This window comes from Notechis scutatus, chromosome 16, assembly GCF_049901735.1.
Source record: "Notechis scutatus isolate UNSWTSFEM ecotype Mainland chromosome 16, rNotScu1.2, whole genome shotgun sequence".
Taxonomy (NCBI): domain Eukaryota; kingdom Metazoa; phylum Chordata; class Lepidosauria; order Squamata; family Elapidae; genus Notechis; species Notechis scutatus.
Genome location: NC_142024.1, coordinates 7,776,284 through 7,800,000, shown reverse-complemented (window position 1 = coordinate 7,800,000; position 23,717 = coordinate 7,776,284). Strand labels below are relative to the sequence as shown.

General features: G+C 45.7%; 1 protein-coding gene across 1 annotated transcript in view; it reads right to left on the bottom strand.

The window, feature by feature from the left end:
- PAX7 (paired box 7) overlaps window positions 1–23,717 on the bottom strand; it is a 138,256-nt gene that overhangs the window by 41,142 nt on the left and 73,397 nt on the right. Inside the window, 2 exon segments of the mRNA XM_087944801.1 lie at window positions 12,202–12,398; window positions 14,461–14,626. Coding sequence (XP_087800927.1) covers window positions 12,202–12,398; window positions 14,461–14,626 — 363 coding nt within the window.

The following is a 23,717-nucleotide window of genomic DNA, read 5'->3' as shown; positions in this document are numbered from 1 at the left end:
CGTGGGGTTCCCAGCCCCTCCGTGGGGTGGGTCCGGAAGAGGAAAGAGGCGGAATGGCCAGAGGGAGTCAGGGAGGAGTGGGCTTGGATTTAGACGGAGAGGACAACGAGGCCAGGATGGTCCAGGGATTTTCCTTTGGGCCACCTGAGTCCTGGGGGCTTTGGTGGGAGAGGCAGTTTGGCAAGCAAAAAAAAAGGAGAAGAAGGGGGGCAATTTCCCCCTGTGGGCCATGGTTCTATGTAGGGAATGAGGGAGCCTTGATGCCTCGCAGGAAAAAAGGTGGCCACACTTTAGGGCGACTCTAGATTGTAAATCTAGGTCTTTGATTTCCTCCTGGTGAGGAAAGCTATGGGAAATCTAGACAGCCCACTCAAAAGCAGAGGCATCCCCCTGCCAACAAAAGTGCGCAGAGTCACGGCTACGGTTTCCCCAGTTGCAATGTTTGGCTGTGGAAGTTGGACCACAAGGAAGGCTGAGCGTCAAAGAATGGAGGCCCTTGAACTCTGGGGCCGGAGGTGGAGACTCCCGCGAGTCCCTTGGACGGTAAAGACCATCCAACCGGTCGGTCCTAGAGGAGATCCACCCTGACTGCTCTTGAGAAGGCCGGATCCTGAAGATTAAGAGTTGTTAACCTAATCCTACGTAGCTTTTTCTCTGGTAATATCACACTACTAACCAGAGCATACAAAACATTTGCTAGACCAATACTCGAATACAGTTCATCAGTCTGGAATCCACACTATGTATCTGATATTAGCACAATTGAGAAAGTCCAGAAATATTTCACAAGAAGAGTTCTCCACTCCTCTACTCGCTGTAGAATACCTTATGCCACCAGACTTGAAATTCTAGAACTAGAAAACCTAGAATTACGCCGTCTTCGGTCTGACTTAAGCATGGTATACAAAATCATACATTGCAATGTCCTACCTGTCAATGAATACTTCAGCTTCAACCATAACAACACAAGAGCACACAATAGATATAAACTCAAAGTAAACCGCACCAAACTTGATTGCAGGAAATACGACTTCAGCAATAGAGTGGTCAATGTCTGGAATACTCTACCCGACTCTGTAGTTTCTTCCCCAAACCCCAAAAACTTTAACCTTAGACTGTCTACTATTGACCTCACCCCTTTCCTAAGAGGTCTGTAGGGCGTGCATAAGCGCACCAACGTGCCTACCGTCCCTGTCCTATTGTTTCTCTTATTCTTTTATTTTTCTTATATGTAACCATTTCATGTATTCACAACTATGTATACATTTATACTTATTATCTTGTAAACAATTGGCAAATCAAAATAAATAAAAATAAAATAAATAAATAAAAGAGGAAACTCAAAAGACTTTGGCCACCTGATGAGAAGGAAGGAGAAGAGCCCAATGCTGGGAACGATGGAGGGAAGAAGAAGAAGAAGAAGAAGAAGAAGAAGAAGAAGAAGAAGAAGAAGAAGAAGAAGAAGAAGAAGAAGAAGAAGAAGAAGAAGAAGAAGAAGAAGAAGAAGAAGAAGAAGAAGAAGAAGAAGAAGAAGAAGAAGAAGAAGAAGAAGAAGAAGGGGATGGTAGAGAAGGAGCGGGCCGGATGGAGTCACCGAAACAGTCGGCGTGAGCTTAACTTGCCAAGTTTAAGGCTTGTGGACTTCAACTCCCAGAATCCCTGAGCTACCCTGACTGGAGGAGGAATTCTGGGAGTTGAAGTCCACAATTCTTAAAGCTGCCAAGGTTGGAGACCTCTGTTCTAAGCCATGGACTGCAAAGCTAGTAAGCCACAATAGCAAATAGTACATTGGTTTAGAAAGCCACTCACAATGTGTTTTTTCCCATTAGGCCAGGTAGATATAAGCCAAGTGTCTTCAAACTTGGCAAGTTTAAGGCTTTGTAGACTTCCACTCCCAGAATCCCTGAGCTACCATGACTGGAGGAGGAATTCTGGGAGTTGAAGTCCACACAAGCCTTCAACTGGCCAAGTTTGGAGACCCCCGGCTTAAATGGATTCCGGGGGTTGGGAGAGGCCAGGAAGGCCTGGAGGAACATGGTCCATGGGGGTCGCGATGGGTCGGACAAGACTTCACAACCCACGAACAAAAATCCCCCTGGCCGGAGATGAACAGCCCCCAGCATTTGACTGCTGGGTTTGCTGTCAGTAAAGGGGCTTGGGATACTCCTCCCCCCTCTCTATGTCACTGGAGACATGATTCCTTTGTCCCCGGGACTGCTCCTATGTGTAACCCGTGTGCAGAAGCCTGGAGGGGAAGGACGGTTGGGGGAGAGAAGCCAGTTTCGGTCCCCTTTGGCTGCAGAGCTCCGATTAAATCGCGGCGCCCGCCTCCCCCCCCTCTTCCTGGCGCTCCGCTGGGATTCCCCAGGGGAGCCAGTGATCTGTTTTCGAGCCCTTATTGACTGCAACAGGATAGGCCTCATCCCTGCGCCCGATAAGCCTTAATACCGCCCTTATCGGGAAAGCTCCAGCTGTCCATACCTTTGATCACTTTCCCTCCTTTCAGCCTGGCTGACCCGTGTGTGTGGCAAGGACACCTCCCTCGTCTCGCTTGGCTGGAAACGGCGGCCCCGTTCTCTCCTCCGAGGGGAACAGTCTGGACCCTCCACCTTTTGTGTGTGTGTGTGTGGGGGGGAAGCCCTCTGCTCTTCTTCTTTTTTAGGGCTCTTATTCCCCCCCCCAAAAGAGCATCCCCTTCCCAGCCACATTTCGCTCTCCAACTGTACAGCGGACAAGTCAGCTTCTCGGTGAAACTCTCTGCAGCTCCTTGGCTCTGTATTCTGAGGATGGAGCAGGGAAGGGGCTAGACTTCCATGAAATAGCCATAGCCCTTAGACTTATATACCGCTTTACAGTCCTTTTACGGCCCTCTGTAAGCGGTTTACAGAGTCAGCCTCTTTTCCCCAACAATTTGGGTCCTCATTTTACCCGCCTCGGAAAGGATGGAAGGCTGAGTCAACCTTGAGCCTGGTGAGTATTGAACTCCTGGCAGTGGGCAGAGTTTGCCTGCAATACTGCATTCTAACCACAAGGAAGGAAAGAAGGAAGGAAGGAAGGAAGGAAGGAAGGAAGGAAGGAAGGAAGGAAGGAAGGAAGGAAGGAGGGAGGGAGGGAGGGAGGGAGGGAGGGAGGGAAGGAAGGAAGGAAGGAAGGAAGGAAAATAGCAATAGTACTTATATACCGCTTCACAGGGCTTTTACAGCCGTCTCTAAGCGGTTTGCAGAGTCAGCCTCTTGCCCCCCAAATAATATGGGTCCTCATTTTACCAGCCTTGCAAGGATGGAAGGCTGAGTCAACCTTGAGCCTGGTGAGATTCGAACTCCTGGCAGTGGGCAGAGTTTGCCTGCAATAGCAATAAGCAATAGCCCTTGGACTTATATACCACTTTATAGTGCCTTTACATCCTTCTCTTAAGCGGTTTACGGAATCAGCCTATTGCCTTCAACAATCTGGGCCCTAGTTTCACCCACCTCAGAAGGACAGAAGGCTGAGTCCACCTTCAGCAGGTCAGCTGGCAATTGGAGAACTGCTGGCAATTGGCAGAATTAGCCTACAATACTGCATTTTTCCACAAGGAAGGGAGGAAGGAAGGAAGGAAGGGAGGGAGGAAGGGAGGAAGGAAGGGAGGGAGGGAGGGAGGGAGGGAGGGAGGGAGGGAGGGAGGAAGGAAGGAAGGAAGGAAGGAAGGAAGGAAGGAAGGAAGATAGCAATAGCACTTAGACTTATATACCGCTTCACAGTGGCTTTTACAGCCCCCTCCAAGCGGTTTTACAGACTCAACATATTGCCCTCATTTTACCGATCTCAGAAAGATGGAAGGCTAAGTCAACCTTGAGCCTGATGGGATTGGAACTTCTAAATTTCAGGCAGCCAGCAGTCAGCAGAAGCAGCTGCAGTACCGCAGTCTAACCACCGGGCCCCTGTGGCTCATAAATTCTACACTGGCTGGAGAATTGGGCAAGAGAGAGAGTCCCACCGCAGCTAAGAGGGTAACGGACAAGGCAGAGGGACCCCCGACCATCATTCTTGGCCTCCCCCATCAGACCCAGGAGGGTCGCTCACAATTTTGCACCCAGGCTGGGCCATCGGTTGGACTTCCTTCCCTGCCCTGGACTTGGGGACCTTCTCAGACCACGCTTTGCAGCTGGTCGAAAGGAGAGTGTGCAGAGGTCACTGGGGAGAGGGGCTTGGCTGCGTTGCTAATTGCTCGACTCTCATTTTCTCTCCTCTCTTCGGCCGGCCTCAACTCGTCTCCCCGGGTTGCCTTATTAATCTCAGAAAGAAGGGATAAGAATAATAATTGAAAAAAACAACAACAACAGAGGAATATCGTTCTGCATTGCAATTCTCCGTGGCCAAGAGCCGTGGACACCGTTAAAGACACCTGGGCGCGGAGAAAGACAGAGCGCAACTGGACGGGGCAGGAGGGAATGTGGGCAAATATCTGGGGTTGCTTTTTTTTCTTGTTTAAAAGAAGAAGGGACCTTTGAAAGGGCTTAGAAGGCGTCTTACAGGGCAACACGGGAAATGGTGAAGGTACCAGAGATGTTGGTATGTTGAAGGACTTTCAAAGACAACAACAACACACAACACACCAAGAAAAACATGACTTCCCATGAAGGGAGACTGGATGACACACACACTTGGAAAAGGTGAGCGCATCTGCTGAAAAGGGCTGGCATTAGAAGCCATTCCTGAGTCCTGAACGTCCAGCTAACGCTGATGGTGAGATGTCCACCTCCCTTGGTTTGCCTGGGACCACCCCTCAACCAACCACTGAGCTTCCATTCCTCTTTTCCAGAAAGGCAGGGCCCTTTCTGGGAAAAAAAAAAAGATAGGGGGTAGAGAGGATGAACGTTTTGCTACCAGCCAGATTCCCTTTACTATTTTTTCCAAAAAATGGAATAAGGAGCTGGGTTTGGGGTCCTTCAAACCTGTAAACCAACTTTGGCATTTCCTTTCTAACTAGAATTCATAACCAGCCATTGAGATTGTCCATCTTAGGGCAAAATCTTCTTCTGTCCATCCTACCTTCATCAAAAGCTTCTGTCCACTCTACCTTCCTCCACCCTACCTTCTTCAAAATCTTCTGTCCACTCTACCTTCATCAAAATCTTCTTCTCTCCACCCTACCTTCTTCAAAATCTTCTTCTCTCCACCCTACCTTTTTCAAAAGCTTCTGTCCACTCTACCTTCATCAAAATCTTCTCTTCACCCTACCTTCATCAAAATCTTCTTCTGTCCACCCTACCTTCTTCAAAAGCTTCTGTCCACTCTACCTTCTTCAAAATCTTCTTCTCTCCACCCTACCTTCATCAAAATCTTCTTCTGTCCACCCTACCTTCTTCAAAAGCTTCTGTCCATCCTACCTTCATCAAAATCTTCTTCTCTCCACCCCACCTTCATCAAAATCTTCTGTCCACTCTACCTTCATCAAAATCTTCTTCTCTCCACCCTACCTTCTTCAAAATCTTCTTCTCTCCACCCTACCTTCATCAAAATCTTCTTCTCTCCACCCTACCTTCTTCAAAAGCTTCTGTCCACTCTACCTTCATCAAAATCTTCTCTTCACCCTACCTTCATCAAAATCTTCTTCTGTCCACCCTACCTTCTTCAAAAGCTTCTGTCCACTCTACCTTCTTCAAAATCTTCTTCTCTCCACCCTACCTTCATCAAAATCTTCTTCTGTCCACCCTACCTTCTTCAAAAGCTTCTGTCCATCCTACCTTCATCAAAATCTTCTTCTCTCCACCCTACCTTCTTCAAAAGCTTCTGTCCACTCTACCTTCATCAAAATCTTCTTCTCTCCACCCTACCTTCATCAAAATCTTCTTCTCTCCACCCTACCTTCATCAAAATCTTCTTCTGTCCACCCTACCTTCTTCAAAAGCTTCTGTCCACTCTACCTTCATCAAAATCTTCTCTTCACCCTACCTTCATCAAAATCTTCTTCTGTCCACCCTACCTTCTTCAAAAGCTTCTGTCCACTCTACCTTCTTCAAAATCTTCTTCTCTCCACCCTACCTTCATCAAAATCTTCTTCTGTCCACCCTACCTTCTTCAAAAGCTTCTGTCCATCCTACCTTCATCAAAATCTTCTTCTCTCCACCCTACCTTCTTCAAAAGCTTCTGTCCACTCTACCTTCTTCAAAATCTTCTTCTCTCCACCCTACCTTCATCAAAATCTTCTTCTGTCCACCCTACCTTCTTCAAAAGCTTCTCTCCACCCTACCTTCTTCAAAATCTTCTTCTCTCCACCCTACCTTCATCAAAATCTTTCTCTGTCCACCCTACCTTCATCAAAATCTTCTTCTCTCCACCCTACCTTCATCAAAATCTTTCTCTGTCCATCCTACCTTCATCAAAATCTTCTTCTCTTCTCCCTACCTTCATCAAAATCTTTCTCTGTCCATCCTACCTTCATCAAAACCTTCTTCTCTCCACCCTACCTTCATCAAAATCTTTCTCTGTCCATCCTACCTTCATCAAAATCTTCTTTTGTCCACCCTACCTTCATCAAAAGCTTCTTCTCCACAATCCTACCTCCATGGATGTGCTTTAAACCCAAAACCAACCTTCTCTACCTTTGCAACCTATTTTCCTGACTTTCCACCTGTCCCTAACAGAGACAGGAACATTTCCGGGCCTGCCTTATCTAGGGCCGAAAGTCCTCATGGAGGGCTCACCTTGATGTCCTGGAAAATAAATGCCTTTCTCTTTTCACACGAGAAAAGTCCCATCTTTTCTTCTTTCCTCCCTCTCCCCTCCCAAAGCCTGTAGCTGACACATCGAATTGACAGGAACAGATGGAAGAGGCGGGTGGGGTGGGGGTGTGAGCAAAGAAACAGCAGCTTTGTGGGAGTTTAATAATTTACCAAACTTTTGAGGCACGCCAGAGAGACTCTGGGAGGGGGGGAGGGCCCTGGGGGTTGGGAGGGAGCTGGGAAAATAAAACCGAACGGTTAGCTTCCTTGATAGAAGTGCAGTTTTCCCAACGAGGAAGAGGAGCAGAGGTTTCACAAAGTGTGCAATTAAAAGAGATCTCATCACACGGGAGGGGAGGGGTTGAAAAGAAGGGGATCGAAAGCGTAAGGCTACAGATAAATTCCCTCTGAACCCTCTGGATGTGTCTCCTGGTTTGCAGGGAAGGGGCCTCCTGGCTCGTCTGGAAGGACAAAACTCTTCCAAAGGCTCCCTCCCCCACTTCGCAGGTTTTCCTGTTCTGCGGAGACGCTTATTTCGCCTTCCCAGCTAACGGCTAAAAAATAATAATAATCTTTTCTTAGAAATTCAACTGAGCAGGTAGCTAGAATATGGGTAATTCTGCAAACATTTGTCATCAAATGATCAGCGCAGGAGAAGCGGGACCGAGGGGATGGGGGATAAATAAAGGCAGGAAAAATGTAATGTATTATTTGCAAAAGTAGCTTTGTTCAGAACCAAATTGATGCTAACAGCAGAACAGGTTATCTATCTATCATCTATCTATCTATCTATCTATCTATCTATCTATCTATCTATCTATCTATCTACCTACCTACCTACCTACCTAATCTAATCTGTCTGTCTGTCTGTCTGTCTGTCTGTCTGTCTGTCTGTCTCTCTATCTATCTATCATCTATCTATCATCTATCCATCAATCAATCTATCTATCTATCCATCTATCCATCCATCCATCCATCCATCCATCCATCCATCCATCCATCCATCCATCCATCCATCCATCCATCCATCCATCCATCCATCCATCCATCTATCTATCTATCTATCTATCTATCTATCTATCTATCTATCTATCTATCTATCTATCTACTTACCTATCCATCTACCCATCAAGTTAGCTAGCTAGCTGCCTGCCTGCCTGCCTGCCTGCCTACCTACCTACTTACCTACCTACCTATCGGGTTAATTAGCTAGCTAGCTAGCTGTTTGTCTATCTGCCTACCTAGCCATCAAGTTACCTAGTTAGCTACCTGTCTTTCTGTCTGTCTGTCTACTTACCTATCTATCTACCCATCTATCCACCAGACAGCTAGCTAGCTACCTGTCTGTCTGTTTGTCTGTCCACCTGCCTACCTACCTATCTTCCCATCTATTTAGCTATCTATTTATCATCCATCCCTCTCTCTCTCTCTCTCTCTTTCTCTCTCTCTCTCTCTCTCTGTATCTAATAATTCTTAGGCTGTGGAATAAGGTTTGACGTGAATCTAAATCGCCATCATTTGCTGAGTATTTTTCAGAAGAGATTCATGACTGAAAAGATGTACCACAATGGAAGACCCAAGATAGACAAAGCCACGTGACAAAAAAGGTGTGTCGCGTTGTTGACACCCATCCACACTGTCCCTTCCAAACACCGAACTCCCCCCACAAAAAAAAATTGGGGGATTGGCGCCGTTCTCCGTTTTGAATTTCTTCAGAGGAAAGAAAAGTTTCAAGCCACGTTCCGGGTGTGAGTGTGTGTGTGCATTTTCTCCACAACTACAATACTGATTTTTTGCCCAGTTTTTTTTTTAAAGAGCATTAATTACAACTGCGATAAGGCTGGTAACAAGGGAGCCAAAATAGAAAAAAAAAGGAAAGGAGGAGAAAGGGAGGTTGACACGGAGGGTTTCGTTCTGCCCACCCGTTGCTTGGTTTGGTCCAAGTGTCTAAGTGTATAATAAGCATTTAAAATTAAGTCTTGCCAGACAGGCAGGGAGGGGGTGAAATAAGGGAAGGGGGGGGAGGAAAGAGGGAGATTTGGAAAGGGGGAGAGAGGAGGGGGGCCCCCTGTTAAACAGTGAAGAATGAAGGGGGGTGGCGGCGAAGATGCAAATCTCGGCTGGAAAAGAAAATTATGTGCAATTACTCCAGAAAACGGGCAGCTCTGCCCATTCCAGCCAACAAGATCTCATTAATAAGCAGAAAATAAGATTGAAATGGTATGTGAAAGAAGTGGAAAAATGAATTTGAATGCCGCATTTGTCCACAATTACCCCCGCGTTCACACATATTTTATTGCAATTTTTTATATATATATATATATATTATTATTATTATTCTTAATCTTTTTCCATCCCTCAAAGCAGATTGGGAACATCGGGGCATTACGGCGAACAAGGGAGAGAAGGAGGCATTAAGAGAGAGAGAGAGAGAGAGACCCGGCGCGCTTTGCCAATTTGCAAAAGGCCGGCGCCGGGGAAGGTATCACAATTTCGTGGCTCCGTAGGCTTTTAAGCCTTTGGAGGTACAAGACTTTTGCAAAAAAAAGAGAGAGAAAGAGAGAGAGAAAAACCTCCCCCAAACCCCACACTTGCAACCTTTGGGCACAGGGCTTGAGCCTTTTGGAACGAAAGAGGGAAAATACTGCGGCTGGCAGGTTTTTGGAGGAAGATGGTTCAGAGTCCAATTTAGGAAGAGGTCAGAATAAGCCCAAGAGAGCCGTTGGTTGAACAACTGCCCCCAATTAAACAGCCTGGGAGAGACGCTCATTGTAACAGGCGGAGGAAATAAGAAACTTTTCCAATTCCTTAAAGCAGCGTGGGACGTTTTATTGTAGATTTTTTTTTTAAAAAAATGCCTTCATCCCTGGTGGACTGACTTTCGCCACCCTCTTTTAATTGGGATAAAGGATTCATTTTTTTTTTCTCCTAAAAAAAATTTAATCTCCTAATTTCAAGCTCAAACCTTCATTTTGCCGACGCACGACACGTGCACAATGACATTGGATGAATGAATGGATAAATCTCCCGCCCGGCCTTTCGAAGCCAGCCATGTGTAAAAGTGCGCAGCGCTTGAAAGTAGCTTGGTGTGAGCGTGAATACAGTTTTAATTTATTTTTGACTCTTGCAAAGAGAATGCTGCACTTATAATTATAATCTATTTCCACCTCGCTTTTTAGGAATTTTCAAAACAAACCTACCTCTCCGGGGAAGGGAATGCAAAATTATTTTCCCTTTCTCCCAATTTTGCAGGTTGAATCCCTACGGTGTCCCTGTGTCTTGGAATAAAATTGTTCTGATTTGCGTATTATGCCTATGACTATTATTAAGTGTTGTACCTTATGACTCTTGACGAATGTATCTTTTCTTTTTATGTACATTGAGAGCATTTGCACCAAAGACAAATTCCTTGTGTGTCCAATTGCACTTGGGCAATAAAGAATTCTCTTCTCTTCTCTTCTCTTCTCTTCTCTTCTCTTCTCTTCTCTTCTCTTCTCTTCTCTTCTCTTCTCTTCTCTTCTCTTCCCTTCCCTTCCCTTTCCTTCCCTTCCCTTCCTTCCCTTCCCTTCTCTTTCTCCTATTCTACTCTCTATTCTATATTCTATTCTACTCTATTCTATTCTACTCTATTCTATATTCTCTTCTCTTCTCTTCTCTTCTCTTCTCTTCTCTTTCTCTTTCTCTTTCTCTTTCTCTTATTCTACTCTATTCTATATTCTATTCTACTCTATTCTATATTCTCTTCTCTTCCTTCTCTTCTCTTCTCTTCTCTTTCTCCTATTCTACTCTATTCTATATTCTATTCTATTCTATTCTATTCTATTCTATTCTATTCTATTCTATTCTATTACTCTACTCTACTCTACTCTACTCTACTCTACTCTACTCTACTCTACTCTACTCTCTACTCTACTCTACTCTACTCTACTCTACTCTACTCTACTCTACTCTACTCTATTCTATTCTATTCTATTCTATTCTATTCTATTCTATTCTATTTCTCTTCTCTTCTATTTCTCTTCTAGTTTTACCTCCTAAGTGGAAAATTGGCAGAACTAGATTGAAAGATTATTTTTCTTACTGGCTAATTGGGTTGAAAAGAATCTCCTTTTATTTATCTTTTTCCCATTTGGGGTTCCATTTGATTGCTCAGCCCTCACTTCTGTTTTTCCTGATTTTTCTCCGGGGTCCTTCTCAACCGGCCTCATGTACAGAACGCCTTCCCCTCGGCAGAACCCACATAATTAGGAAATTCTAATTTTGCACCTTAAGAAGGATCTTTGGCTTTTCCAAATTAAGCCTCGCAGGAAAGAAAAGGTGATAAGACAAACAAAATATGGATAAACGGTTTTGTACCCACACCTTCAGGGTTTCACAGTTCCCCCCTTCCCTAAAGGAATTCCCTAAATTTTGGAGCCCCAATTATTTTTATGCACGATTAATTTACTCTTTCTTATAGATCTGCATCCTCCCTTCAGATGGAAATGAAGCCTTAAAAAGCAATAAACTATAAGGTGTGCTTTTCCCATTTTGCAAATCAGCAAATAAGCAGTCGCAACCCCTTTCCTTGGGACGACAGAAGCGAGAACATCTTTCAATCCGTTACAAGACCACGCGGTACAATCAAAATAATTTCAGACAAACCCATCAAAAGAAGAGACACGTTTAGTGCGGCGAATTTTTTCTCTCTCTCTCTCTCTCAGAAATCCTTTTCTGTGCTGGTGATTGGGGACCAAATTTTACTGCTCCATCGATAAATTACGTGTCTGAAATGTGTGCAGGAGGAAAAGGGATCCAGATCTGAATTTTTCTCACGCCTTGCTCAAAAACACCAGTAATAAACTTAAATTATGTGTGTAGAAGGCCAGTTTGGATGGCTGGGATTTGTTGACGTGGAACAGAGCAGTAGATGGGTTTTTTAAAAAAATTTCTACCTTTGCTGGCTCCGTCGAAGTGGGCCAAAATGGAGTAGGGGGGGATCCCCCAAAGAGGCAGGAATCCACCGCTTCTCCCCCAACCTGGATCCCATTTTCCTGACAAAATTCAAACAATAGCCCAACAACAATCCCAAGTAAAAAAAAGGTTGCGAGTCACGGAAATATAACAAATTGCCAGTTTAGGGATCCGCGAGGATTTCTGAAGATAGAAATATCGGCACAAGGTAATTTTTTTTTTTTTTTAAATTTTAGCAAGATCTGGGGTGGGGTGTGGGAAATCGAGCCCCCTGTTGAGAGGCTAAGACAAGGGAGGAAAAAAGCACAGGTGACGTCAACGAACAAAAATGATTTGTAGAATGCGATGCCTTATCCATCTTTGCCTCGGTGGTGTGGAAGAATTTAATATATCTGCAAAGCAATACGCTATCCCAGTTGGGGACCCCTGATTCCCGCAGCACCCACCCACCCACTCCGGGGACCATCACTCTTCCAAGGGACCCCCTCCCCAACCCCAGTTTTTTTTGCAAATGGCTAGAGAAGAACGGTTAAGAACGACTTACCTGTGGAGACAGGCCGTTGCTGACGGGGTTCATGTGGTTGGCTGGAGCGCTGGGGTTCATGAAGCTGTCCGAGTAGCTGGAGAAACTGTGCCGGGCACCGTAGGCGGAGCTGGAGTCAGGGGTGGCTGCGGACAGGCCCCCCTGGTGCATGGTGGAAGGTGGGAGAGGCTGGGGCCGGTGTACGGTGCTGCCTCCGTCTGCGCGGGGAAAGAAGGAGCCGTGAGAAAGAGGGGCTCGCAGTTCAAACCGTTTCCTTGGAGCGTCAACGGAGAAGAGGGCTGGATGAGAGACCACCAGGACGGGGAAGGCTAGCCTGAGAAGTCAACTAATGATTCAGGAGGGGAACGTGCATCTCCTTGAGGAGCTGACCGAAAAGAAGTAAGGAGGACTGGAAAGGAGACCACCAGGAAAGGGATAGACACCCCTCCGTCCCCAGGAGGGTACGCTAGCTTGAGAAGTCAACGACACTAAGCCATCCAGAAAGGAATGGCAATGCATTTTTTTGTGTAAACCCCTTGCAACTGTTGTGGCCCGCCAGCGGCCAGCGGAGCTGGTGGAAGACTAGGACGTTGAGGAGGTTGGGGAGGAGCTTGGGCCAGGTCTGGAGTCTGGGGAAAGCTCTGATGGATGCTCTACATCGGATGCAGAGATAGGGCCAGGGCCGTCCGACATTTTCCAGCCACCAGGCAGACGGCTGCCTTTGGAGGCTGCTGTGAGTGAGGAGGAAGAACGGCTGGAGCCTGTTTCCAGAGGCGCGTATGCACAGAGCTGTTAGGAGAGGGGAACAACAGAGGACAAGGAGTTGAATAAATAGAAGGAAAGGGGAGTGGTTGTCGTGGGAGACAAGAGTTTGTCTTTCTGAAGATTTTGCTCCGAGACTGTTTGCCAGAACTTAATTTGCAGCCCTTCATGGCCTTGCAATTATCGCAAGGAACTGCAGTTAACTCTTTGAAGGACTATTGCCTGGACTTTTCAGTGGGTGAATGCAATTCATTCACAAGAGGGTTTTTTCATGACAAAGCATCAGTTTCTTACTCTTGCTAAGCCTGGGTCAGGACTAACAGATTTGAGGCCATCACCCACTTCCTTGGACCCCCGACTGTCGTAAGGACCTCCTCATTCCTTACTTTGTCCAAAGTTTGGGGAGGGGAACACCAGCTTCCTCAAGAGGGAAGAGGCAGCTAATATTCCTCAACCTGGTCTGCTTTAAGACGTGAGGACTTCCACTCCCAGAATGCCCCAGCCAGCATGGGAGTTTCGGCTTTGCACAAGATGGCAAGATGGGTGACCTTGCACAGCTCGACCCAACTCACCTCGCAGGGCTGTTGTTTCGGTTTGTAGGAAGAGAAGAAGAGGCGGGGCATTTGATGCCCGGATGCCTTGAATTGTGCCAATCAAAGCGGGAGATGAAACCGATTGTAAACAAAAGAGAAAGTGACCCCCAATGGCAGGATAGGGCAGACGGAGCCCCGAGGCTCCGGAGGCACGTGAGAAAGAGGTTGGAAGGAGGGGTGAAGAAATGCTGCTTAAGGGAGAATTAGATAAGAGGCAGCCTAACCCTCAGCTGCACAACGGGTGGAAAAAGAGGTGGAATAACAGAATATCAGAGTTGGAAGGGACCTTGGAGGTCCTCTAGTCAAGCTCAAGCAGGAACCCCTGTAACATTTCAGACCCATGCTTGTCCAATTTCTTCTGAAAAGGACGAGAAGGGAATTCATTAAGTTCTCGGACTGTAAAAGGGACAGACCTACAAGGTGTCCGTTAACACAGCTTTGCAAGAAAATAGAATTAGCTCAACCAGTCGTGTTTCCTGTCAGTCCCACCTGGGAAGGCTCAGAGTCGGCTGGCTGTCAGGATTCCGTCAGTTGCCCCAACTAAATCATGAGCCTCGAGCCAAACTTCCAAAACTTCAAAAGGATTTATTGGGAGTTAACATGTCCAACACTGCTTGGGTGCAGCCAACTCTGAGACACATCATTCATGGTCACCCTTGACCCTGGTATCCCCCCACACCCCCTGAGTGTATCATAATTCATATTCTCCAATGGGACACTTCCATAGCCCAGAGTCATCCATCATGCTCTCCAGTTAGAATTTTGCCTGGCAGAAACTTCAGTCACCTAGTTACTATCTTTGAAAAACTATGTATGGAATGCACTTTCGATTTCCAAGCTGCCGCACTGCTCTTCCAAACCCCTTTCCCCCCTCCCCTTTCTGTTGGCAACTCTAAAAAGAAATATTTTATGAGTTGGCACTCACCTTGGGAGAGAGTGGTGGTCGGATACGTCGAATCGGGCAGCTGGTAAGGTGGCAACGTTGGCATGCCGGTTGGGGGGAAGCCGCCGGGCAGAAGGTGATTGAAAGCGGCCAGCTGGTTGGCGCCAGCCTGCTTGCGCCAACGGGCTCTCCGATTGCTGAACCACACCTGGGGAGAGAGAGAGAGGTGGAGCCTGTTACGGGCTGCGCACCTTGACAGCATCTGGTACCTCACCAATGGGGGAAAATAAAGGCATCTTCTAGCGTAGGACTACAACTCCCAGAACCCTCAGGGAGGCAGAGAATCATGGGAGCTGGAGCGGAGGGCACTGGATAAGGAACAAAGGAAGCTGTTGGTAGAGCAGTAACAGACAATTAGGAAATCCAGGTGGGGTTTTTTCCCCCCCTTCTTGCCATTTTTTGGTCTTGCAGTTGCTGGTCACTGAAAAATTCCTACTTTCTAAGGCAATATTTCTCAAGTTTGGCCATCTTAAGGATTGTGGACTTCAACTCCCAGAATTCCTCAGCCAGTTGGCTAGGGAATTCTGGGAGTTGAAGTCCACATGGGAATTCTGGGAGTTGAAGTCCACATAAGTTAAAGTTGCCAAGGTTGAAAAACACTGTTCTAAAGAGACAATCTATCACTCTTTTCTAGAACTTTTTCCTAGACACATATAGTGACTTTTAATAAAATATTATTAATACATAATCCGTATGCAAACAATATGCCATTTCTCTGCATGAATGCTGCCACCTCTTAATTGGAATTTAGGCAAGTTCCGTGCAGTGGTGGGATTCAAACAATTTAACAACCGGTTCTTCTCTCTGCTGTAATGATTTCTTCCAACAACCAGCTCACCAAACTACTCAGAAAGTTAACAACTGGTTCTCCCAAACTGGTGCGAACCTGGCTGCATCCCACCACTGGTTCCGTGCAGCCACAATCTACACGGGAAGCCTTAATTTTTTTTTTCCCCCCAAAAAATTGTCAGCCATAAATTCACACATGTTGGAAAGGAGGGTGGGTGGGTGGGAAAAGGGAGGAAACAATTGGCAAGTTTTAGCTTTTTAGGAGCTTCGGCATTGCAGCTGCTTAAAAATCTCCGAGGCCTCACAGGATGAGCAATGTGATTAAATTTCAGAGCAACTGGAATTTTTAGGGGGAGGGAAAAAAAATAAACAGAAATAATAATAATAATAATAATAATAATCCATACTCCAGGAATTGGGAGAAATGGCTAAGTTGGGAGCCTGGCATGTAAAAACCGCTCTGAAAAAACACGTCCCATTTTGCTGAGGGGAGAATTGTTAGGCCCAAACCACGCCAAAAAAATAATAATATTTTTTTTACCCCTACGGCAAAAGCTCGGGGTTTAAAGACATCGATATTCGTCCATTAAGCCCAGGATGCAAGATATTTCTTTCCCCAAATTTCCTCCGGCAAAGATTTTTGATGGATTAGATTGAGGGGAGGGGCAGGCGTTCTTTTTTTTTATTTTTTATTATTTTGGCTGACATGTAACGGACAAGCCAGGTGCGACGCTGGACGATGAATCTCATCGCATCTGCAGTGGCTTTCGGTGGGGAATGGAGAATGACGGCATTAATTTAAAATGGCATATTTTCTTTTTTCTTTCTTTTTTTTTTTTGCTGCTATCTTAAATTCTGGGCCCCTGGGAAAATTCTGCTGCTTCCCACACTCTGGGAAGAGGAGTTATTGGTTTTTTATACGAGCCTCTCCAAACTCCTCCCCAAAACTGGCATGTGCTGGCATCCCCCTCCAGGAATTTCAAATCGAGAACAAATCGACTTAAGTGTACAAAATATGGAATAAGCAAGTTGGAAGGGACTTTGGAGGTCTTCTAGCCCAACCCGCTGCTTGAGCAGGAGACCTCATATCGTTTCGGAGAAATGACTGCCCAATCTCGTACGTAAAAACCTGAGATTGCATTAAAAGTACTGAGATTAGAGCCTCCCTATTCGGGCAGGGTATATCTCTGAACAGCAGCTGTTGGGGGGAGGGTTTGAAGTCCAGGAAGCCACCTCTGGATGGTATTCTAAATAAAAATTGGCACAGCCGCTATCCTCTGTGTTAGGGATAACATTGTTTTACCCTAACTGTTTTGGGTAAAGATAATAAAATGATGAATCATGGTTTGTCAGATAAAGTGTATGTGACTTTAAGCTAAAGGAATGTAATTAAGGGTGCAGCTGTAAAAGTACTATATAAGCAGCAAGGCACTCTCTGGCTCTTACTGGCTGGCTTATTGAAGACTGCGTTCTTGCTGGATCGGGGAGGAGAAGAAGTGTTGGATTACTTTGAAGATATTTCTCAACGGAGAGAAGATAAGTTTTGGACAGATTTATTATATGTGTACTGACACTGGCTATTCGACACGGACTTTGCAATTAGAGTATCCTCGACAAGACTTGACTGAAATTGATATATGACTAATGGACCGTTTATTTGCCTATGCTATAATTCTTAAATGGAATAAACTATATTCTTGATAGCACAAGCGTATCTGTATTTTTACTGCGTGTTAACTAGAAAACTTATCTCACACATTTACCTGTCTTCCTATCTGACTTCGCTGCACATTCTGTTTAGTTTGTTTTCCTTAACACCCGTTGGGGAATCCAGGCTTAACACTCTGCATCTTCAAATTCGTGTATTATACATATAGGGAGTCCTTGCTTAACGGCTGCCCCGTTTAGCAACCCAAGTGATGACGATACTGGAGAAGGGACGTGGTGTCAGCATTTGGGCGGCCTCCGACAGGCGGAGTCGATGGAGAAACCGGCAGGGTGAAACTGCAAGTCACAGCCGCATGATGTCTCGCTTAAGGACCGCACTGCTTAGCGGTGGGGTCGCTGGTCATTCAGCCAAGGATTATCTCTGCAGAATTTAGAAATAAAAATGGGGGCCTACTACCCTGTGTGCAGGATGGGAAGGTCAGCTAGTGAACAGGAGGAAGTTTAATGAAATTAGAAGCGTTCCTAGTTGCTTCCCGCCCTCAAAGATCCACTGCGCCTGTCTATGGAGGTGTTGTGGTTAGCCGGCAGCAGGTGCGGATGGCGGAGGAGGACTCAGATGAGGGGCCAGGACCATTGGGGAGTGGACTGCTGCCTTCAGGGATTGTGGGGCTGGCAGCAGCGATGAGGAGGTTCCCAAGGAGATTGTGCCAAGTGCGCGTGTGCGCAGGGCTGCTTGTAGGAAAGAGCAGCTGCAGCAGCATGGGCGACTCGGGAGTAAGGCTGCAAGGTAATGGCCCCTCCCTCAAGAGGATAAAAGCCAGCTGTGAACCAAACGTTCTTTGCAGGAAGCAAAGACGTTTTGAAACTCAGCCTCGTGGACATTACAGTTTTTTTAAGTTGGTATTTGAAGACTCTTGTGTTGTGGAATATTTCTAATTAGTTTGCAGCAGCCTTTTAACCGGGGATTCGTAAGACTCATTAAAAGGTTTCTGTTCCCTTTGGTTATTATTTGTCTTATTGGAAAAGGGTTTGGGTCAGAACAGGAGGCTCCACCGGGCAAGTCACGACCCTTATCCATCCATCGAAGGACCTGTCTCTCGGGGATGTACAGCAGAATATAGCTACAGATACAGATTAACAGAGTTGGAAGAGTCTCCTGTCTCTTATCTTTCTTTTTTTTTTAAATCATCTTCTCCGGCTTGCATCGTTCTTCTCCGGCTTAAATCATCTTCTCCGGCTTAAATCATCTTCTCCGTTGTTGAAATTTGTTGTTGTTTTTTTCCAACACAGAAAGGAAAAACTAGGGAGTGACAGAGATGGAGGCATTGCCCAATGCCCAAAGCTTCCTGCTGTTACTTAGAGGTGTGTGTGTGTGTGTGTGTGTGTGTGTCTGTGTGTTTCTGTGTAAGAAACTTAAAAATACAGCCCAGCGGTTCCTACCATCTGTAATTTCCGCTCCCCCCCCAAGCCCTTTCTCCAAACGGTAGCTGATGTCCCTCTCTCTCTTTCTCTCTCTCTCCCTCTCTTTTAATGCTTATAAATCATTTTATGGGTGAATAAAATATACAGGCTGGAGCAGGAGAGGGTAATGCGAGACCCACTTCAAAGCAAAGCTGTTTTTCACTCCATCACTGTTAAGGTTTTTATCAGCCGGCTGGAGGAGCCTCTCCTGCCACGGGAATCCATTTCAAAAAATAAACAAGAGAAAAGCTCTCGGCTCCCGATGGAGAGCCAGGCCTTCCCATAGGGCCAACCCAAGAAGAAAGAGGAAATGGGGCAGGGGGGAGGGGGACAGAACAGCAAGGGTTCCCCCCTCGCCATTGAAGGGTCGTCAAGTTATCCGAAAGTTGGTCCTGAGTGTCATGCCCCTGTTGGAGACTGAATCCCAGGAGGAAGCTGAACAGCTGACAGGGAGCGTGGCTCCGTTGGCTGTGGAGGGAACTGGGGAAGGGCAAAGTCCGGCTGGGCAGAGCAGGGGAGAGGTAGAGCAAGGGAGAGGGAGTTCAGAGGAAGACCCAGGTCCACCCCCCTCTTCATCCTAGGGGCGTGCAGGGAGGAACGGAGAAAGGAGCAACGTGGGTGGCATGCCTTACGGGGGAGGAAAGGGCCCTGATTCCCTCCATTAGCCACATCTGGGAATGAGAGTTTAAAGGAGACGCAAGCTGAGAGCGGCGTCTGCTGGGCCCAAACGTGACTTTATCTTGTCTTGACTTTAGTTATCGGTGTTCCGGGCATCTTCCCAACTGTGTTGAGTTACTGCCATGCCTGTACGTTTGGAATTCTTGCTCCTGCCCTGCCGAGCTAATTGCCTCATTTTGCCTTGGTTGGACTTATGATTAAAGTTTTTGTTGACCATGTTTTGGACTTGATTTTCTCTGCAGTTTTCCTGGGGGAGTTTTTCTCCAGCCAGAAGGTAACCAGGACATTGGCAGCAAAGTTGGAGCTAATAAAGGGATTCCTACTGATTATCTGACTGGGTTGCCTTTGTGCCACGCCCCTTTGGGTCATCACACTGAATGGGAGGCTTCCACCGCAGTATTGTGGTTCTCCAAACCAGCCAAAATTTCCGCAACCAGTACATCAGAACCGGTCTGAACCGGCTGAATACCATCTCTGGCATTGTCACTATTAAGCCGAGTTTTCCAGATGATCGGACCCCAGCGTCCAGCGTCCTTCACCAACCCAGCAAAGCCACCTTAAGAGTCACAGCCACTGCCATGCTGAATTTCAGCGGGCTCGGAGTTTGCTCACTTCCCCAACCCAACCCAATCCTTCTGCCCTCGATGTACGACAGTTCGTTTGGCGACCGTTCAATGTTATGACAGCACTAAAAAAAAGAAGGGACTTACGACCGTTTTTCATGGTTGCAACCTTTTGAGCATCCCCGGGGTCCCGGGATCAAAATTCAGATGCTTGGTTCGTATTTACGATGGCCGTATGTGTCCCAGGGTCATGTGATCTCCTTTTGTGACTGCCTGACAAGCCAAGTCAATGGGGAAGCCAGATTCGCTTAACAACTGGGTTAGTAATTTTATCAGCTGCATGATTCGCTTAACAACAGTGGCAAGAAAGTCGGTAAACATGGGGCAAAACAACCAATGTCTCACTTAGCAACAGAAATTTCAATTGTGCAACAACTATAAAACGTGTATACAAAATGTAGGGGTGGGGGGGAAAAGCAGAATCAAGGCTGACAGTGAATTATGTATCTCAGAGTCAGTTATGTTAACTTCTAATCAATCCTTTTTAGTTTTGGGAGTGTGGCTCGAGGCTCATGATTTAATTGGAGTAACTGCCAGAATCCCGACATTGTGGTCGTAAGTCAAGGACTACCTGTAGCAGGGCAAGTCCTTAGCTCTGCCCCCTCTCTAAGCCCCGCCTCCCACTTTTTAGGGAGTGCCACAATTCTAGCTGGAATTCTCTCAGTTTTACAGGTGGTCCTCAACTTATGACCACAATTGAGCCCCAAAGAGTGAGATATTTGTTCAAAGTGAGTTCTGTCCTGTTTTATGACCTTCCTTGCCACAGGGTGTTGAGCAAACCACTGCAGTCGTTAAGTAAGTCACTGCAGTTGTTAAGTGAATCTGGATTCCCCATTGACATGGCTTGTCAGATCACATGACCACTGCAACCATCATAAGATACACGCCAAGTTGTCAAGCGTCCAAACTTTGATCACATGACCATGGAGATTGCCATGCCCCTGTTGGAATCTGATTCGGAGGGGGAGATCGAACAGCTGACAGGGAGTGGGAGTGTGGCTATGGTGGCTGTGGAGGAAACTGGGGAAGGGCACAGTCTGGCTGGGCATTCAGATGAAGACCCCGGGCCAGCCCCTCTTCATCCTAGGGCACGTAGGGAGGAATGGATAAGGGAGCAACATGGATTACGGGGGAGAAAAAGGCCCTGATTCCCTTAATTAGCTGCAGCTGGGGAAACAGGACATAAAGTGTGTTTACGCACAGCACCTTGCTGGAAACAAAGCGTGCATTATTTTTGTCACGTCTTATCTGGGTTCTGGCGTCCTCCCAACTGTGTGTGTTTCGTTATGTTTTGAGTTCTGCAATTCTTATCCTGCCCTGTCTCATTGATTGCTGCAGCCAGTGGTTTGTGTTGGTTTTTATTTATAATCTGGATGTACTTTGGGGTCGGACTGAATTTCTTCCCTTTAAAAACTGTTCTTGGGAGAGTTTTTTTTTTTTTTACAGCGGATGATAACTGGACATTGGGGGCCAAGTTGGAGGTAATTAAAGGGACTTGACCTACTTTTGTGACTTTGTTGCTTTTGTGCCACGTCCCTTAGGGTCATCACAGAGATGCTGCCATGGTTGTAAGTGTTTCACTGGTGTCGTATCTTCAAACAGTCATTAAACAAACTGTTGTAAGTCAGGGATCCTCTCATTTGTTTTACTGTGAATTTATGATGACCGTCAATGACATCGCATCAATCCTACCATTGAAAGGTTTCGCCGTCTTGCCACAAAAGGGACACTGTACGACGTTAAACCCAAAAATGGGTTCTTGAAACTTCTCACCGCTTGGGAGGGAATGGAGCCAAGAACATAACAAAAGGCTAATTTGTTCACTTATAAATGAATCGTTTGTAAATGGTTTGTACAAATCAACTTATCAATTAAAGCAGAACAACTAAGTTTTGTAATAGCTTTGTGCCATATACAGATTAGATTATAGATATATAGATATAGATACCGTGTTTCCCCGAAAATAAGACCCTGTCTTTTGTTTTTAAAGGCACCAGGTCTTATTTTCAGGGGACGTCATCCACTGACCAATCTCACTTGCACGCGTCAGAGCCCGGCCTCCTTTTAGCTGTCAGAGGCCTTCAGGAACTTCTTCTGCAGCCGGCAAGGCTTTCCTGAAGGCCTCTGCAGCCAATAACAAGAGCTCTGGATCGATCCTGAGCTTTGTTCTCAGCTCCAGAGGCCTTCAGGAAAGCCTTGCCAGCTGCAGAAGAAATGGGCTGGCAAGGCAGGTGTCCGGGTGTGCCAGGCCTGGCTATAACTGTCCAGAGTTAAGGAGTAGGGCAGCTCCACCCCCCCTCCATCCCACCCTAGCTTAATTTTTACCTATCCACTCTGGAGTGGGTGGGATCTTAATTAGGGCTTATTTTGTGGGGTAGGGCTTATATTTTCGAGGACACAGGGTATATAGATATAGAGATGATAGATAGATAGATAGATAGATAGATAGATAGATAGATAGATAGATAGATAGACAGACAGATAGATAGATAGATAGATGATACGTAGATGATAGACAGATGATAGACGATAGATAGATAATAGATAGATAGATGATAGATAGATAGATGATAGATAGATAGATAGATAGATGATAGATAGATAGATAGATAGATAGATAGATAGATAGATAGATAGATAGATAGATAGATGATAGATAGATGATAGATAGACAGATAGATAAATGATAGATGATACATAGATGATAGACAGATGATAGACGATAGATAATGGATAGATGATAGATAGATAGATGATACATAGATGATACATAGATGATAGACAGATGATAGACGATAGATAGATAATATAGATAGATAGATAGATGATAGATAGATAGATAAATGAATGTTATTCAGGTTTGTTCGGGTATTTTCCTATGTCATTATAGTTGTCCTTTATATATATATATATATATATATTCTTAAGTTTTCGCAGGTACTTACATGTATGGTATTCAGCTTTGTTCGGGTATTTTCCCACGTCATTGTAGTTGTGCTTTTAAAGTTGTAGCAACGTTTTGGCAGAATCTCATCTGCCATCATCAGGCTTCTGTATTGTGTTTGTCTGACGAACACAATATATATTTATATATATTGCATATGTATATGTGTGTTCATGTATGTGCATGCTTAGTTATTTCTTTTCTTTTGAGAGCGGGCATCAGAATTTCATTTTGTTATGTGTGCCAGTGTGTTTGCAGAGAAAAGTGACAATAAATGTGATTTTATGTTCTCTTATCCCTCTCCATGGCCATCCTACCACCATCCCTCGCTCCTCCATTCCTAGGTTCAGGGTTTAAATCTTAACAAAGCTCCGAGTTTTTAAGCGAAGGACTCCAAACATCAACCCGCTAATTTCTCTTTGCGTTCCCTTGTAGTTAAGAGAGGGGAAAAGGAGAAGGGTAGAAAAGAAAAGAAAGGGTTTTTTTCCCCCTCCGTTTCGGCTCCTTGTTTTTTTCCACACTGCCATCCAGGGCGTCTCCAGAGCCAGTAAAAAGATCCTTTTTCATAACCAGAAAATTTTAAGAGGGGGCAGAATGATGGGAAGATACGTAGGCTGCCAGAAGTGGGGTGGGACAAGAAAACCATGAGAAACGCAGGGAAATGAACAGCTGCTGGAAGTGTGCTGGCAAAGAAGGATGAATGGGAGATGCAACCCTGCAACTTGCAGCTTTGAATTTTGGAGGGAGAGATTTTCTCCCTTTCCCTAAACCACATTGTGAACACCACAAATGTTTCAGGTAAAAAGGAGGAGGCTGTCCTTGCCAAAACATCGCCTTTTTCAAACGGTGAGAACGTTTCATTTTTCGTTGACGGATAGTCCAAAAACTCCATGAAGAGGTCAATAAAGATGCTGGTGAGGTGAACGGCCCTTCAAAACTCTGCACGTGCCAAGGCATCATTAAAATTAAATTAAACAGAAGTTGCTGGTTTGTTAACCTCTGGAATATGACTCTGGAGCCTTCCCCACAAGGTGGCAGAGTGAAGAGAAAAAGAAAGTTTTCTCAACTCCCAAAAC